The 17,027-nt window shown below is 38.6% G+C and overlaps 1 protein-coding gene across 2 annotated transcripts in view; it reads right to left on the reverse strand.

Moving 5' to 3' along the window:
* Window positions 1-234: 234 nt before the first annotated feature.
* The window catches only part of LOC115221562 (signal recognition particle receptor subunit alpha), a 40,602-nt gene continuing 23,809 nt past the window's right edge, over window positions 235-17,027 (reverse strand). For both annotated transcript variants that reach the window (XM_029791764.2, XM_036510610.1), the window contains 11 exons: window positions 14,493-14,599; window positions 13,158-13,320; window positions 11,761-11,926; window positions 11,096-11,202; window positions 9,570-9,697; window positions 8,335-8,421; window positions 6,486-6,658; window positions 5,992-6,205; window positions 2,901-2,986; window positions 1,975-2,151; window positions 235-820 (listed from right to left, as the gene is read on the reverse strand). In XM_029791764.2, coding sequence (XP_029647624.1) covers window positions 692-820; window positions 1,975-2,151; window positions 2,901-2,986; window positions 5,992-6,205; window positions 6,486-6,658; window positions 8,335-8,421; window positions 9,570-9,697; window positions 11,096-11,202; window positions 11,761-11,926; window positions 13,158-13,320; window positions 14,493-14,599 — 1,537 coding nt within the window. In that variant the 3' untranslated portion in view covers window positions 235-691. The remainder of the gene's footprint in view (window positions 821-1,974; window positions 2,152-2,900; window positions 2,987-5,991; window positions 6,206-6,485; window positions 6,659-8,334; window positions 8,422-9,569; window positions 9,698-11,095; window positions 11,203-11,760; window positions 11,927-13,157; window positions 13,321-14,492; window positions 14,600-17,027) is intronic.

The following is a 17,027-nucleotide window of genomic DNA, read 5'->3' on the forward strand; positions in this document are numbered from 1 at the left end:
CCTTTCTCTTATTGGTATCGTGTACAAAAGGTGACCCACCAAAATATCACAATGCTCCACCCAGTGGGGCAAGTACCCCCAATACAGAGGGATGCTGCTGGTTTAAAAACTAAGCTACCCAGCTATTCCAAATTATTCCTTATTAAGGGGAAACTGTGTCCATGTTCAGCATATATATATATATATATATATGTTGCATATATACATAAAACATAACAAATTTTCGTTTTTTTACTTTTATTTAATAAAAATTATAGATTTTAATAACAAACTTCTACTCCAGGTTTTATCAGCATAACTTAACTTATAGAGGCACACACACACACACACACACTTTTGTACAGTTTTCATCTTGAAGTGTGAATCCAATCAAAAGGATTTTCTCAACTTTTGATTTACAGAAGAAATCTGCTTCCAATGCCAGTCAGTAGAAAGAAATCCATAATCGTGTGTGTGTGTGTGTGTGTGTGTGTAGATGTGTATGTGGGGGGTGTATGCATATATATATATATAAAGAGAGGGGGGGGAGAAAGACTGTTGTGTTTGTGTGTGTGTGCATGTAGGTAAAGATGTGTGAATGTGGTGTCAGGCAGTTAATAGAATCTCTAGAAAAGTCTCTACAAAAACATGAAACAACCAAGTGAATAATGCACCCAGTGACCTCAGTATGTTGCTGTTGTTGTTGTTTGATTTAAGCCTTGAGTAGAGCCTGGACAACAGCTTTGGTATTGAGATTCCTGAGGTCAGTGTATGTCTGACCTGTGCCCACAAACACAATTGGTTGACCTGTAGTGTAGGTCATAGAGATGGCAGCTCCCACCTGAAATTGAAAGAAAAAGATCATTACTTATTATCCAGCAGGGACACACACAGTTTTATATTATGTGACCCTTATAAGCTTGGGGCCATAAAGCTAACTCACAAGGATCCATTAGACTACATTAGTCTTCTTCATTAACAAAGTTATTGATGATGATGATGATGTTGGTTAGGCCCAGATCAGCTGTGATTCAGTAGCTCACAGCTGGTCAAAGACATTCCAGTTATGACCACATATTTTGAATTGAATGTTTCATTTCAAATTTGGCTGTAATTTGCTGTGCTTGAGAAGACCCGTCAAGCCAAGTGAAATCTTAGTTGTGGCTGGTGTCATGTATCTGGTACCCATGCCATTGGCACATAAAAAGCACTTTTCAAGTGTTGGGCCTCATGGAGCCAAGGTAGCCAATGCCATTGGCACGTGTAAAGCACCTTTCGTATGTTGGGCCTCTCAGAGGCAATGGCCTTTGGCATTATGTCGTGCTTCAGAAGACCCATCAAGCCAAGCAAAATCACAATCGTGACAGATACTGGTGTCATCCAAATGGCACCTGTGCCAGTGACACTCTTAGAGTGGTTGGCATTAAGAAGGGCAACCAGCTGTAGAAAACCATGCCAAATCAGGCTGGAGTCTGGTGCAGCCTTCCAGCCTTGGTCAAACCGTCCAACCCATGCCAGTATGGACAATGGACGCTAAATGAGGAGGATTTCCCTCTTTTTAAAACAATTGTGATTTGAAAGAGATTAAACTGTTATTACTAGCTGGTCAAATAAACATGTACAGCTTCCGTGTAAAGCATGACGTGCTGGATGAAAAAGGAACAAGGGATGTTGTGACTCTCATGCATTTCCAAGAGACACAAAGGCTCTGACACAATGCATAGCAACTGTCGAACATTGTCACGGAAGAAAACAAGGTTTCTAATCCCAGGCTCAAGAAGTGGATTATGAGTAACTTTTTAAAAGACACTCCTCCTCTCCACCCAACCACACGCCCTTCTCATCCGTTCCTTCCACACTCCACCTCTTCACTTTTCCTGCACATTCTACGAAATGTCCGCTGTGCCCAGCAAACCTAAGCATTTGGAGAAAGTAAAGCAGTAAATATCTAAAAAAAAATGTTATGAATGACAAAAGAAGCTTCTCTCTACCAACCTTATCATCAATGGTATCAAACTTTGTAAGGATGATCCCATCAATTAGACGTGGATTAGCCATATTCGAATTATCTGCCAAAGCCTGGTTAAATTTGGTCAGCTGATCAACAGCTTCGTTTCCAACCAGAGCCTCTCCAACAAACAGAACCAGATCCGGCTGGTTCACTTTAATTAGCTGTAGGACAGAAGCAAAATAGAAAATTAAATGAAACCTTGAACTCCGTCAGTTTAGAAAAGGAAGATGAATTCACATGGAACCGCAAAACTAAAACACTGGAGGTTCAAGGGTTTACGTAATTAACCCGAAATCAAGTAATTAAATTCTTTGGTAAAGCTGTTTTGATCATCACAAATGGCACAGAGGAACAAAAGTGACACTGTTTAATAAAACCATTCCTTACAAGGATTTTCTTAAGTTTTAACCCCATTTAACGGATTAAATATTTCGGTCTTGCATTGACTGGGCAAATCTAAGTTTACTGCACCCACATACATCTCCCCAACATCTGACGGCTGTTGGCCCACACCTAATCAAGCAGTCTATGTCGATCCATGCTTATCGTGTACATTAACAGCAGCCATGGAACGTAAATATATTTTCTGTAACAAAATATAGGAATTGGTTTTCGAGCTGAGATTTTACTGCTGAGGCAACGGATCAAGAATCTGCGACCAACACTTTTTCACAAGTAAAGATTACTTGACGCATATTTAAAGTTGCAATGCTGAGAATTTTGTACAAGTACCAGGTGCTATGATTTCAGTTTTTCACTTTGACTAGGAATTGTAACCATTTGTTTTTATACATTAGCTAGTATTTTGTTTTGTTTTTTTGGTGAAGACATCAATATACCAGAGACATTTGAAAGACAGTCAAGAAATTGGTGAATCATTTCATAAAGAATGAAGAAAAAAGCTACTTACTTTTGCCAAAGCTTTCATCAATGGAACATTGTCTTGCATTCTCCCAGCAGTATCAATAAGGACAACATCGATACGATTGTCACGAGCTTCAAAGAAAAGATTTCAAGAAATCTTCAAATACAAATAACTTGTACACAGCTTCAAACACACACAACAACAAACTCTCCAGCTTCTTCCATGCAAAACTCTTAGAGCCACACCTGACAAACAGAAGTTTCTCACAGATTATGTAGCCAGGAGCCATTTAAAAAGATATATTGCTGTTGTTCATGTTGTTGTTATGATAAACGAAGTACCAGTTGAGTACGGGGTCAATGTCATTGACTACCCCCAACCCCCAAATTTCAGGCCTTGTGCCTAGAGTTGAAAGAATTATTATTATAGGGGTGTTTGCATCCCAGCCATATGACTTCAAGAGCAAGTGCCTTCTACTCGAGCCCTGAGCAAACCAAAGCTTTGTGAACGGATTTGGAAGACGGAAACTGAAAGAATATCCTGTGTGTGCACACCTCCTTGCTTTGACATCTTGGGATGGTTGTAAATGATTGTCACTGTTTTTATACAAGCAATGTCATCTATGTTCAGTATTCTGTGGAGACATGCCTGACCCGGGGGGGAGGGCATTACTTGGGAACAGGTGGGGGTTGGTGACAAGAAAGACCTTCTGACTCAATAAACTTCCTCTGATTCATGGGATTTTGTGTTTTGGCAGGGGTTGCATCACACACAATCTTCACAAGATTATTAGTGTAGCTGGAGGGAAGTGGGGGGGGGGCTGTTCCTAATGACTCAAAGGATGCAATTAACTTGTCTCTCTATACAGGAAAGGGAGTCAGAATAATAAATTGTGGTAACCAGAGAGGTGTTGATTTACTGTGAAAGGTTCTGGCAAGTATTCTTCCATGCCTCAATAAACACCTTGTAAATGGCATCCTCTTCAGAATCTCAATGAGGAGGCTTCTGTTCTTGTAGAAGAGCAACGGAAGGGATTCTTCACAGTTTGCCAAATGCAGGAAAAGTGCTATGAACAGAACATGCATCTTGTCCAGATTTTTATTGATTTAACAAAGGCCTTTGATATTGTAAACAGAGCCTCCCTGTGTTCAATACTCAGCAAATTTGGGTCACTTTCTATCAATAATTAAATCAGATCATGATAGGATGGAGGCAGAGGTGATTGTTGGCAAGGGTCTGGTGAATCCCATTCCTGTAGAGAATCGTGTTAAGCAAAGAACCATCTTCGTCCCGATTCTCTTTTTCTTTTGTTTCATTGTTATTTTCACTCGTGTTTTTGCTGTGGATTGTTCTTATGGAAGAATATGTAAGGCACAAATCTTCTGGTTGTCTCTTCAACTTGCATAGATTTGCTGCCAATTCAAAAGAGTTTCAGTTTCTTTTTCATGACCTTTATGCAGCTGATTGCAACTTAGTTGCTCATACAGTTGAAGATGTGCAAATTCTTAAGGATCATATTTCTGCATCTTGTAAAGCATTTCGACAAGACCGTTGTAATGTTGCAGCCTAAGCTTGGTAACATAAGTTCTGAAAATGGTAGATCATTCTGTCTGTTAGGGCAGCACACTCAGCCATTCTTGCTCTTTGGATGATGAAATATTTTAAAGTCTTCAGAAAGCAACTAATTCCTTTAGTGCTCTTAAATTTTGTGCCTGGTCCTGACATGGTATTACAAGGTGATTCAAGTTGCTGTGGACCCTGCATGTGTACTGATGTCGTTCCTTTACTCATGTGAGACGTGGACCCTTTACGGGTCTTTGAGTGCTTCCATTAGAGATATCTGAGACACATTCTGAATGTTGGCTGGTCCTGGTATCTCTTCCATCTCTTTACAAACTGAATTCAAATTCTGCTATGGTCCACTCTACCTTTCAGGGTCAATAAATGAAGGCCCTATCAAGTACTGAAGTCAATCTCATTTGCCAAACCCAAAACCACACAAATTTCTGGTCCTAAAATTATGAAACTGCAATTGCCACTATCATCAGCATCATCATCAATTTTTACACCAGAAATTAAATGACTTTAACCAGACAAAAGTTTGACCAGATGATGGTTGTAAGAATTCAAAGCAGACCACAAATTAGGATAAATAATACATCAGAAAGAAAGATTCTAAAACCAATATTAAGAATTGTATAACAAAAACCCAAATCAGATGATATTCACCCAAAATAAATGCAGTCCTTTGAGTGATGGCCAAATTTTTGTGTGAACCCAAAGGCAATAATTCTGTAATTTCTATCATAAATATTAGCTTTAACTGATCTTTATAAGGTTTTTTTTTTATGAAATCCTCAGTAAATAATGATTCACATTAATTTTGGAATATCATATTTTATGTTTGACCTCATCGGTCATAATAAAATTTCTTTTTAAGATTCCAAACTCAACCAATCAGTCATGTCCTTGTTAGAATTGGTTTTGTAGTTAGCAACCATTTATAGAAGAGAGAGAAGTCTATTGGAAACTGGACTGAGATGCAAGACCAAAGTTGTTGACAGTTTAAGTTTTTGGAACAGGTTACATGAATAATAATGCAATAGGATAGAGGTTACAGTTGTTACCTGAGTAACAGTTAGAGCAACCCACACAACAACTGATGCAGTCAGAGCAGTGGTGGTCATGATTGAAATACCTTTTATATTTCTTGTGTGTTGACTTGGGGTCAGCAGTAACCCAAAGAGACTTTGACCTGGTAGTATGTGCCGTACTTTCAATAATTGCTTTAAGGTGCCTCCATAGTGGAGACACAGACAACAACGTCTCAGGTCTGCCATCCAGAACTCAACAGACTATCAAAGATAGGGCAGGTAGGGGGACAGAAGGCTACACGAGGAGAGATGAAGTACTTTGATCAAGGATACAATAGACTAGCTGAAACCAAGATTGAACCCATGACCCCCTCAACCACCCACAATCAGGGAAGCACTAACAGAACAGCCAAAGTGGAGGTGTGTAATGACGGGATGGGAAGGTAGCGATAGAACAGCCATAGTGGAGGTGAATAATGATGATGGGGTGGAATCTCTTCTTTCTCAAAGAAACCAAGAAAACAAATCTGGAAGTAACTTACCAAAGTTGATTGCCTCCATTGCGATGCTGGCAGCATCTTTCCCATATCCCTTCTCATACAACTGCACCATTTGAACGCCACCATGCATTTCAGGAGAATGAAGTGCATTCAGTTTACGTGTGTGAGTGCGCAACTGTTCCACTGCCCCTGCACGGAATGTATCACAGGCAGCGATCAGGACACGCAGACCATTCTCGACCAACCAAAATCCCACCTAAAAAGATGAGCAGACAGGCATTGAGTTCAATCCTTGCATGAACAAACCAACAAGGTGGGACGATAGCTAAATCTCCTTGAAATCATACAAAAATATTATAGGAAAATTTATAAAGAAAAATTACAGTTAACGAGTCATTTTCTTTTTTAATAAAAATAATTTAAAGAAAAAAAAATCTTTGTTTTGACAGCAGCAGATCACATGACACCATTCACAGTTTATGTTAGTCTGAAGATGAAAGTTCGTTAAGAAAAATGATGAGATGAAAAAGATTTACCTTGGCCAAATTAGTTGACTTGCCAACGCCATTAACACCACAAAATGTGATGCAGTAAGGACGGCGCTGTTGTTTTGCTTCCATTGCATCACGAAGGATATCAATTCGTCTCCTGGGTGACAGAATTTGAACACAGGATTCATTCAGGGTATTTTTCACTGTCGTTGTGATACCTTAAATAATTGAGATGTTTATAAGACACACAGACACTGTTAATGACATGCTTATGAATATTGTCTTGATAAAGCTTCAGGTAACTTCTGCATACAAACTAATAAGCAGGTACACACAGGCCCCTTTCACTGTTTCCTTCCTGCTTTTGCCATTCATACTGGAAGTGACCTCTTGACTATTTCTGGTCATTTCAGCCATAAATGGTTGTCCGTGTGTGCTCAGTCGTTACACACCTCCACTAAGGCTGTTCTTTGTAGTTGTGATAAAAATAAGAACTCATCCCTTAAATAACAAATGTACAAGGAGAAATTCAGTCCACTGATGTAAGATAAGATCAGAAGGAGATTCCTACATCTACATTGGTGTAAGTAAGGATAGGAATGCTAGCTTTAGTCTAGAATGGGAAAAAATTAGCATAGCTGTACCTCGTGTAATAGGAAGCAAAAAATGCAACTTGTGCCTGGAGGAAATTTTCAAGATTTTTACAGCTAAATACCAGTTGCATAATTGGACTGGAACAGGCCTTAAGATGTCTGCATTTGCATGGGAAGTCCCTTAAATATTTCTATAGTTTAGTATCCACTACACAAATGGGAGTTAAGGGTTAAATGTCAGGAAAATATCTGGTTTGACTTTCAAATAGCTGTTGATATTCTCACTAAATTAAAATATTCATTTTAAAAATCATAGCAACACATACAGGAGACGTAGACACTACACAGAAACACAAACTGATTACAGAGAAATGTTCATCTTGACATCATAAGCTTCTTATATCACAGGTATCTAATCTAATCTGACAGAATTTAATTTATTTTTATCTTTCTTTAATCCAAGTTAATACCAAGCTGTTGTACAAAACACTAACATAAATACTTTGATCTACTTAAAAGGGTTATGACTCAGTTTCATCCTTAAACTAAGGTCAAATGGGGTCTTATACAAAGTAAATTTTTATAGCCCCATCCAGTTTCTAAGTCTCCCCTTCACTTTCTTATTTCTTAAACCATAGCAAAGTAACAAAACTCATCAGTAAAATCAGTTTGCTTCAAACCACATTTGTGGACAGACCCTGAAGGAAGGTGCATCACTGAAAATAGCCGGAGCAAATGCAACTTCAAATTCTCTAAGTAGTAGAAACATGTGTTGGTCGTTTAAACTAATTACACTGTATAATTAACTGTAATAACAAAGCTAAAACAAATATGAAGATGTACCAATGTTCATTTTCTTTGTTTTGGATTTACACTCCCTAAAATATTCATAATCCAGTGAAGCAAGCCCAGGATTTACTCGTTGAATAGATTAGTGGGATTATCACTGTAAGTAATCCTTGGTGCTTTTTACTACTTGATGCAGTTGGCCTGAGCCTAGACTATACCTGAGTGCTCATACGGTACCCACCTGGATAATTTATCCACATTGTACCCATCATATATTTATATGGGTTGTCTTTGTTTCGGCAGGGTTTTTACAGCTGGATGCCCTTCTTAACATCAACCACCTTACAGACAGTGAAACCTGGTGCAGTCTTCTGCCGAGCCAGCTCCTATCAAACTCTCTAACCCATGCCAGCATGGAAAAACGAATGATAATAATGACCATATAAATACACACACATGCATATCCATACAGCAAATACAATAGATTCATTTGCCAATTTCTGTACACTTACTATCAAATGTTCCAAGCACTTTTCCTTCCAGTTTTGCAGCAACCGATTCACAGAGTTTCAATGCAATATCAGATGCTACATTCTTTGCTGGATTAAGGGAGAAAAATTGAAACTTGAAAGAAACGGAGAATTCAGGAAAAAAATTTAATTACAACAAACTGTTTACTTACGACACAACTGATTCTTAGTTAAAATATGATACGTAATATTTCCGTGAAATATATTCATAGATTTAAAAGAATCTCTACAAAAGGAGATTACTCCTGTTCACTGTTAGCATTAGGTAGTAGATTATCTGAGAATGTTAGCTGCGATAGACTGACAGTGTACATTGCCTTGGTAGACTAGTGTTTTACCCAGGGGTAGATTTATCTTTCCCCAGGAACCATGGTTTTGCATTTACATTTAAAAGCTTTTTATAGCTTAGATGAGACGGTGGCATAAAGAGAGCTAAAGAAAGCATAAGGACCTGTTATGTGTGTATGCGTTATTGTTTTTCTGTATATTTGTACAGAAATACTGGTGAGAAATATGTAAACACAGACACACATATCTGCTGGCAATGCTCCAGCTTAGCCTCAGCCAAATGGATTAATCTAACAAAAGGATTATTATAAAGCAATAGCTCCCAAATGCAAACAGCAATTTCAGATGTGAGAAGAGCAACAACCCTCACTGAAAGGACCAAAACCACATTTCTATCTCCACATTAGGCCCAAATCAGTTTGTGCTGGGTTTTCTGTTCACAGGAGGGGGCATGATAGAATCACCACAACAACTATGTCGCACATAATTTATGTTAATTAGAGTAAGTTGGGCAGTCTCCATGACCCTTTATATGGTCTCTCTGAGACTTGGTGGGGTGTGGATAGATTCCATACAAGATGGCCAAAGCTGAGGTCACAAAAAGAACAGATACAAAAAGCAGAAGCCTTAGATTAGCAATAAGGAATAAGGATCTGCAGTTCAAATCCAATCAGAGGCTAAACTAATTAAACTGTAATGATTTTAATATTGTAAAAAAAAAAGCTGCTAAATATAATTAATTACTCTAAATATGACGATAGATTACTTAAAGAGAACCTTGATTCTATTAAAGTCTACCATAACAAGGTCTGCCCCGACCCCATTTCTTCAGGGTTTGAGAACAAATGAAATGATAATCTGCAAAATGGTTGAGCAGGAAGTGGTGAGAATACAAGGTTCAAATAGTGGCAACGGCTGAAAGGACTTACCAATTAAATGGTCTTTCATTTTGTCAACAACAGGTTGAATATCTTCCATAGTCAGTGTTTTAGAACCAACCAAATTCTTGAACATGGTGAACATTCCAAAACCACTGCTTTTGGATTTGGCTGTAGAACTGTTGGAGGAGGAGATCAGAGTGAAGACAGATTTGTCACTTTGGTTAGAAAAACACATTACTCTCTAACAAACGCATGTGCTGCGCCTAAATGCAAATATACAAAAAGTACAAGTACACATCTGCACATCTGGGCAATATGCACAGAAATGCACATGCCTCAGTGCACAGTATGCATGCATGTAATGATCAAAGGTTATATACCTATTCATGCAAATCATCATCATTTAACGTCCATTTCCCATGCTGGCATGGGTTGGACAGTTTGACAGGAGCTGATCAGCTGAAGGGCTGTCCAGGTTCCATGTCTGCTTCGGCATGGTTTCTATGGCTGGATGTCCTTCCTAACACCAATAATGCATGTTAAAGCAAAATGAGCTGACACACGTAACATTACAAATCTATAACATGAGGATTCTGCCTCTCGCTAATCATTGTACTAATGTGGGTAGGACAGGTTTATAAATCTCAGTATTAGCCTGACCTAATAAATTGACTTTCTTTGGCATAAACGCTAATGAAACACAACACACGTGCATGCACAAACACACACACACACAAACACACACACACACAAACATACAAATACTAAACATGTACAATCTACTCCACTCTTAAGTGTAAAAACACCTAACTTAATCCATTATCTCATTTATTAGAGACAGGAAAAGCTGTGTGAATATATCATTTTACATCCATTTTTCCATGCTAGCATGGGTTAGATGAATATATTACTAAGGCCCTTCCAATTGCTTACCCTTTATTTTTCGAGTAAAGGCTCACTTATTTTACACATCTTTGAAGATATGAAGTGAGGAGACAACTGTTTGACACAACAGCATATAACAGCCTGCAACATTTGCAGAGCACATGTAGTGGGCTTCTTTCAGTTTCCATTTACAAAATCCACCCAGAAGGTATTGGTCACTTCGGGGCTAAAGCAAAAGATACTTGACTAGGTTGCCAAGCAGAGGGACTGAACCTGAAACCATTTAGTTCTATCATAATGCAGGGCCCCTTGGGCAAGAGCCTTCAGGTACAGCCCTAGGTTAACCAATGTCCTGTCAGTGGATTTAGCAGATGCGTTTGCATGTGTGGATGTTTATATTCTGCGTCTTGGCATAAAACAAAGAAAAGACACTTTTTAAACACTCCACAGCTCAGAAAGTGTCTTGTAGTCCTCTCCTTTTGAGGACACAGGGAATGAAAAAAACCCTTGCTAAAAAGAAAAACAGGATAGAATTAGCAGTAGAAACAGCATCCAGTTATAAATTTAATGCCTCAAGAAATATTCCTCCAACCCATGCAATCCAGGAAAACCAGATGTAAACAAAAAAAGAAACAGAAATCAAGAAAAACAAAATCTCAGTTGCCATCCCTGAAACCCCTCAGGCTTACCTTTTCTTACTTGGTTTTTGGACAATTTCTTCTTCGATTTCTTCCTCCTCGCTGCTACTCTCCGGTTCCATGTCCTTCAAGTCACCCATCATTTGTCCTTTCATATTCTGGGTTAAAAACCAAAAAAAAAGAATGAATAACTGACCTCTTGTGCAATAGCAATCATCATTGTCATCATCATCATCTTCAGCATCACCAACACTACCATCATCACCACCACCATCATCATCATCAGTATATGAAGGGTTAAAGTGTTTGTTTTGCAACAAGGGTTCACAATTTGTTTCCTGAGATGGCATCTTGACAATCAAACGTCTTTCACAACAACCTCATCAATCAAGAAACCTTGTCATGGGAAATTTGACAGCTGGAAATGGTCGGAAACCCATTACACACACACACACACACAGGTTGGCAGAATGAATGCAGAAATACCATGTGGTATTTAATGCCATTACACTTTTGTCCCTTTACACACTCGACCATCAATGAAATCAACAAAATATTGGGATTAATGAAACCTGCTAAAATTGCAAAAGGTGGTGCTCCAGCATGGCTACAATCCAGCAAAAGGTGGTGCTCCAGCATGGCTACAATCCAGCAAAAGGTGGTGCTCCAGCATGGCTACAATCCAGCAAAAGAATGAAATAGAACAACAGACTTACCAAATCATGTGAAGTGAGGTTTTTCACCACTTCAGCATCAGTGATGTCACCATTCACTAAACCATTCTTAGAGCTAAAGTCCAAACTTTCCGCATCAGTTTTGCTCACACAGTTGTCCCATTTGCGAGCGACTTTGCCCTTCTTCTTCTTATCTTCTGGGCTCTTGCTGTTACCAAAAAAGAAAAGAAAACACATTTAGTCATTTATTTGCTCTCAATCAATGGAATGTGTTTGTGTAAAGCTGTGTAGAAAACACAGCAACCTGTCAAAATTACTAATTTCTCCTGATAGTGAGAAAATTATAAACTGCCTTAATTAATTTTCAGCCCAAGGAAACAGGGACGAGTGACCGAGACTTTTGGAGATTTACTGTGCTTGAGAAGACATGTGAAGCCAAGTGAGATAATAGTCATGGCTGATGCCAGTGTTACATAAATGGCACGTGAAAAGCACCCACTATAGTCTTGGGGTGGTTGGCATTAGGAAGAGCATCCAGCCATAGAAACCAGGCCAAATCAGATTAGAAACTGGTGCAGCAGTTTTCAATCAAACCATCCAATCCATGCCAGCATGAAAAACAGACATTAAATGATGACGATGATGGGGGTTTTATTAGGGGTGTCGAAATCACTTATGGAGAAACTGTTCCCAACTGTGGTCAACCTACAGTTTCAAATTAATAGCAGAACTTGAAGCAGTTCAGTAGTGCTACACCAGAAAGCAAGCGTCAATGGAAGAGTTGAGTTACCGAGAGAGATTGAAAGAGCTATGGACTCTACTCCCTGGAGTGATACATGTATTGAAGATCCTGGAGGGGCTGCACCAAACTTTGGTATCGAGAGCAATACCAGCCCCTGAACTGTACGTCACTGCACTGTTCCAAAGGTCACAGCTATTCCGTCTGAGTGAGGACCGTGCGCTGCAATAGGTTGGGATTCAAGGGCCCATGATTATATGATGCCTTGCCAAAACATCTGAGCGATCTTCATGGAGTAGGGGGTAGATGTATGTAGAGAGAAACTATGCAGCAGAGTGTCAAAAGGCTTGTATTTTAATTTTGCACCTTTGTGTCTATCGTTTATACTTTAGTCAGAAAAACAATTTAATGAATAATGAATGCAGTAGGTTTGTTGTCCAAGAGCTGGATTGCTCATTGCTGAAACCAACAAGAGATCCACAATCACATATACAAGAGAGAGAGAAAGTGTGTGTGTGATTGTGGATGCACGGATGTATGCGTGTGTCCCCTCATACAACTCATAAGTGCACTTTCAACATTGGCATCCATTGCATTCCCAAAAACAATAGCACCATGCCCACTCCCAGAGAGAAAGCTAATCTACAACACGTTCACTTTCCTGGTAAAACTTGGTAAAATGAAATAAAAGCCCACAAACCTAACATCTTGTTGTTGTTGTTGTTTTGCAGGTTTTTTCTTGAACTTTTTCTCAATATTTCTTCGAATAGTTTCTTCATCCAATTCTCCAGCCGTGTCTTTGATCACAGCCTCCTCTTTCACTGGTGCCGCTGCCATTTTAAATGCTACTTCAGTCGGACGGACTAAAACAAAGACAACAAACTAAAATATCAAATGAAACAAATATTTCTTAGGTTTGAAGTTTTTCACTAAACAGAAATATCCTGTACCATGATGCACACACACACACACACACACCAAATATCTACTCGGAACTGGTTACTGCCCAGAGCTGGTCCTTATATAAAGCAGTTAAGTGTGATTTGAAGGAGATTTGACTGCTGTTTTCAACAGACTGAGAAAACCGACCCTCTTTAGCGAGGTACAAGTGTGCAGAGAATTCCAGTTACCCTCTCTTAAAATCTCTCCACATTGAGATAAACCAGATTGAGGTTTACCTCAGAATCTCTTCATTTCAGTATGTCCATGCATGTTAACAATACACCTAACTTTTCACTGAATATATTAAATGCTAACAACAACAATAATAATGTCAAATTTTGGCACAAGGTCAACAATTTTAGGGACACATAATTAGTTAATTTCATTGACCCCTGTACTCAACAGATACTTATATTTTACTGACCCCAAAAGGATGAAATGCAAAGAGGGCTTTAACAGGATTTCAACTCGGAATGTGGATGAGGATAATCGTTTGTAACATAAGTACAATGACTGAACTTGGGTAGGAGCTCAGTTGACCATTTCAACCTCAGTACTTGACTGGTACTTTATTTTATCCACCCCAAAAGTACAAAAAAGAAAATTGACCTAAGCAGGATTTGAACTTAAATTGTAAAGTGCTGAAATACCTTCCCCGAGATATCTTTAACAATTCTGCCACCCTTGGATAAGACAAAGCTTTTTGTATGAGGCGCTAACAATTCAAAAACCTGCCAATCACAAAATGCTGCAAGAAGAATATTTAAACCAATTGAAGACCTGCAAATTCAGTGAAACCTCAACGTACAGCAATGAAGACTCAGGAAACGCATGAAGAGCGGAAAAGGCCTGAATGGATTTTGTGGGAGAGAAGCTTACAAAGGTCAGAAAGTAAAAGATTTCTCAGTGTTTCTAAGTGGTTCCAAGCAGATGAAATTGTGAAAGACATGATTGAAGAGCATCATGAAGATAGGGAGGATATTGATAATGGAGTGATGAGGGTGACGATAATGGTGGGGGAGGGGGATAAGGGTGGGGGAGGGGGATGAGGGTGGGGGAGGGGGATGAAGGTGGGTGAGGGTGGTGATCCTACCTTTGTTATTCTTTTCTTCTTTTTTCTTCTTGTCTTCTTTTCTATTTTCTATCATCGACGCCACAGTTTTTTTCGACTTCTGGGATTCTTCATAACTCTTCATCTTTCTGCAAAAATAACCAGAAACAATTAACAGAGATAAATAAATAAAAAAACTGAAACTAATTCATAAAATAAGAGATATTCAACCCATGGATTTCACGTAAAAAAAGCAAAATATATAAATTCAACATTAGCTAATTTGACACACCCACTGAATCAATATCGTGTTACTATAAACTATTCTCAGTCATGTACACAAATGAACACCACAACAGGACTTCCTAGAGTAATTCACTTTGCTAATTAATTGGATTCCTCACACTCTACCATTAAATGCCTGCACTGCTGCTCTTGCCAGTTACCAAACTAAACCATTGTTTGCTGGGATGTGTTTGAGGTACCATCAGAGTCAGAAAAGTTTCTCCCTCATTGATGTTAGAGACTGGAATGCTTTCATCATTTGGCACAACACACCACCGCAGGCATATACGAAACATCGCAGAGATTTATGGAACACAGCCTTTAGCATCTAAACCCCATTGGGATATACTAAGCACAAACTTTATCATCCAATTTTATATCAATGCTAACCTGGCTAAAACTAATGCCATTTCTATGTTGACAACTCTAAGAAGCAAAGTATATCCAATTGTAAAATAATTGCCATTAGTCTATGCAAATGTTTCAATTTGCACAACTATCAACAAAAGTACACAAGAAAAAAATTAATTTCACAAAGTGGACTTGTTTGTGACCAAATGACCAGTCATTCAGTTCTTAAAAACAGCATACAAGTGTAACATTGCACTACAGATCTCAGTAACACTTTACTCCTTGATAGACATATGTGTACTTGAAAAAGTACACATCATTAATACAGATATGATACGGAGACCAAAATTATCTCAAAATCTTCTCCACAGCAAAGCCATGACCACCACGTCCTAACCAATATGAACAGCAGAATAATTATAGAAATAATGAGGAAAAATACATTTCATATTTAATCAAGAAAAACTATGATCAACGTATGGAAGGGGAGATGAGTTAAGTGATGTGTTGAAGGTAGCATCAGAGTCAGAAAAGTTGAAACCCTCACTGGTATTAGAGACTAGAAGAAGACTTCATCATTTGATACAACACATCAGCAGGAGATTAGCGAATTAAAGACTCACAATTCAAAGCTAGAAAACATTGAACTTGTTACACTGAGAATCCCAATGTCTCCATAACAAAGCACAATTTACAAAACAAAAGCAAAGGGGACACATTTTATATCATAAAAAGTTGCACACAAATAACATCCACTCCATCACTGCAATTCGGAAACCAAAACGGCTATCTTGGGAGAAGGGGTTGTAGGTCGGTCGAGCTTACATAAATACCATTTTTATTAAGTAAAATATTTTTACAGGAGGGAAAAAATTAAAAGTAGAAATTATTGAGGAAAAAACCCCCAAATTAGACGTCCAAACGGAGACGCAAATTATCTCAAAATTCTTCTCCCCACAGCAAACAGGCAATTTACCTCCAAATCTTGGCCCCCAAATATGAACAGCCTCACAAATATGTAAAGCAAATAGCTGAGCCTGGTGAACCACGAATAAACCGGTTCTATTCTGATTCGATTATCTTACAACTCCACCCAGGTCCATTGACAACCGATGATAGCCTTTGCAGCCGATTAGGTTCACTGGTCAAGTAGCGAAGAAGCACCAGTTACCTCCCTTACATCACGCCTGATTTCTTTTCTCTCTTGACCCTTTTTCCTAACCCTTTTTGGCTACAGAAAAGGGAAGACGGGTGTTGTGTCTGACAGTGTCCTTCTTATTGACTCATATTTCACCGTGGAATAAGAAATGTCCATTTTCCTTAATCAGACCAGCAAGAACCAAACATACAAAAATAGATGTAGACATTTGAAAAACAGTTTTACTAATGGCAGTGCTCCAGCATGGCCGCAATCAAATGACTGAAACAAGTAAAAGAGTTATGTTGTGAAGCTGGGAGTAAACAAATTTGATTTTATCTAGATTAGATGACAAAATGGAAGCGGCTTAGTTTGAACCTGTAATTGCCAGGCCAATAACCCAGATGTTTAACCCCTCCTCCACTAGTGCGGTTTGGCAACCAATCTATGTCTTTAAGGTACCATCAGAGTCAGAAAAGTTGAAACCCTCATTGACATTAGAGACTATAAAAAGACTTCATCATTTGGTACAGTAATTTGGGAGGTAAGAAGACTATAATTCATATCAACAGTTTGTTTTCTGTGTGAAATACTTTTTAGAAATGGACCCTAGTGGCGCAAAAGCAAACAGAATAAACTCTACCGCTTTTGGAAAACAATCAGTTTTGCACTCCATGATACGTGTAGCCACTAAGGTGACATGTGGCTGGTGGGGTGCAACCAATTTTATTGTAGGAAATAGGGAATATGCCATTCCATATCTATGCATACATACCTTTAAATTTTCCTTATTTGCTTGTATA

Source organism: Octopus sinensis, linkage group LG18, assembly GCF_006345805.1.
Source record: "Octopus sinensis linkage group LG18, ASM634580v1, whole genome shotgun sequence".
Classification (NCBI taxonomy): domain Eukaryota; kingdom Metazoa; phylum Mollusca; class Cephalopoda; order Octopoda; family Octopodidae; genus Octopus; species Octopus sinensis.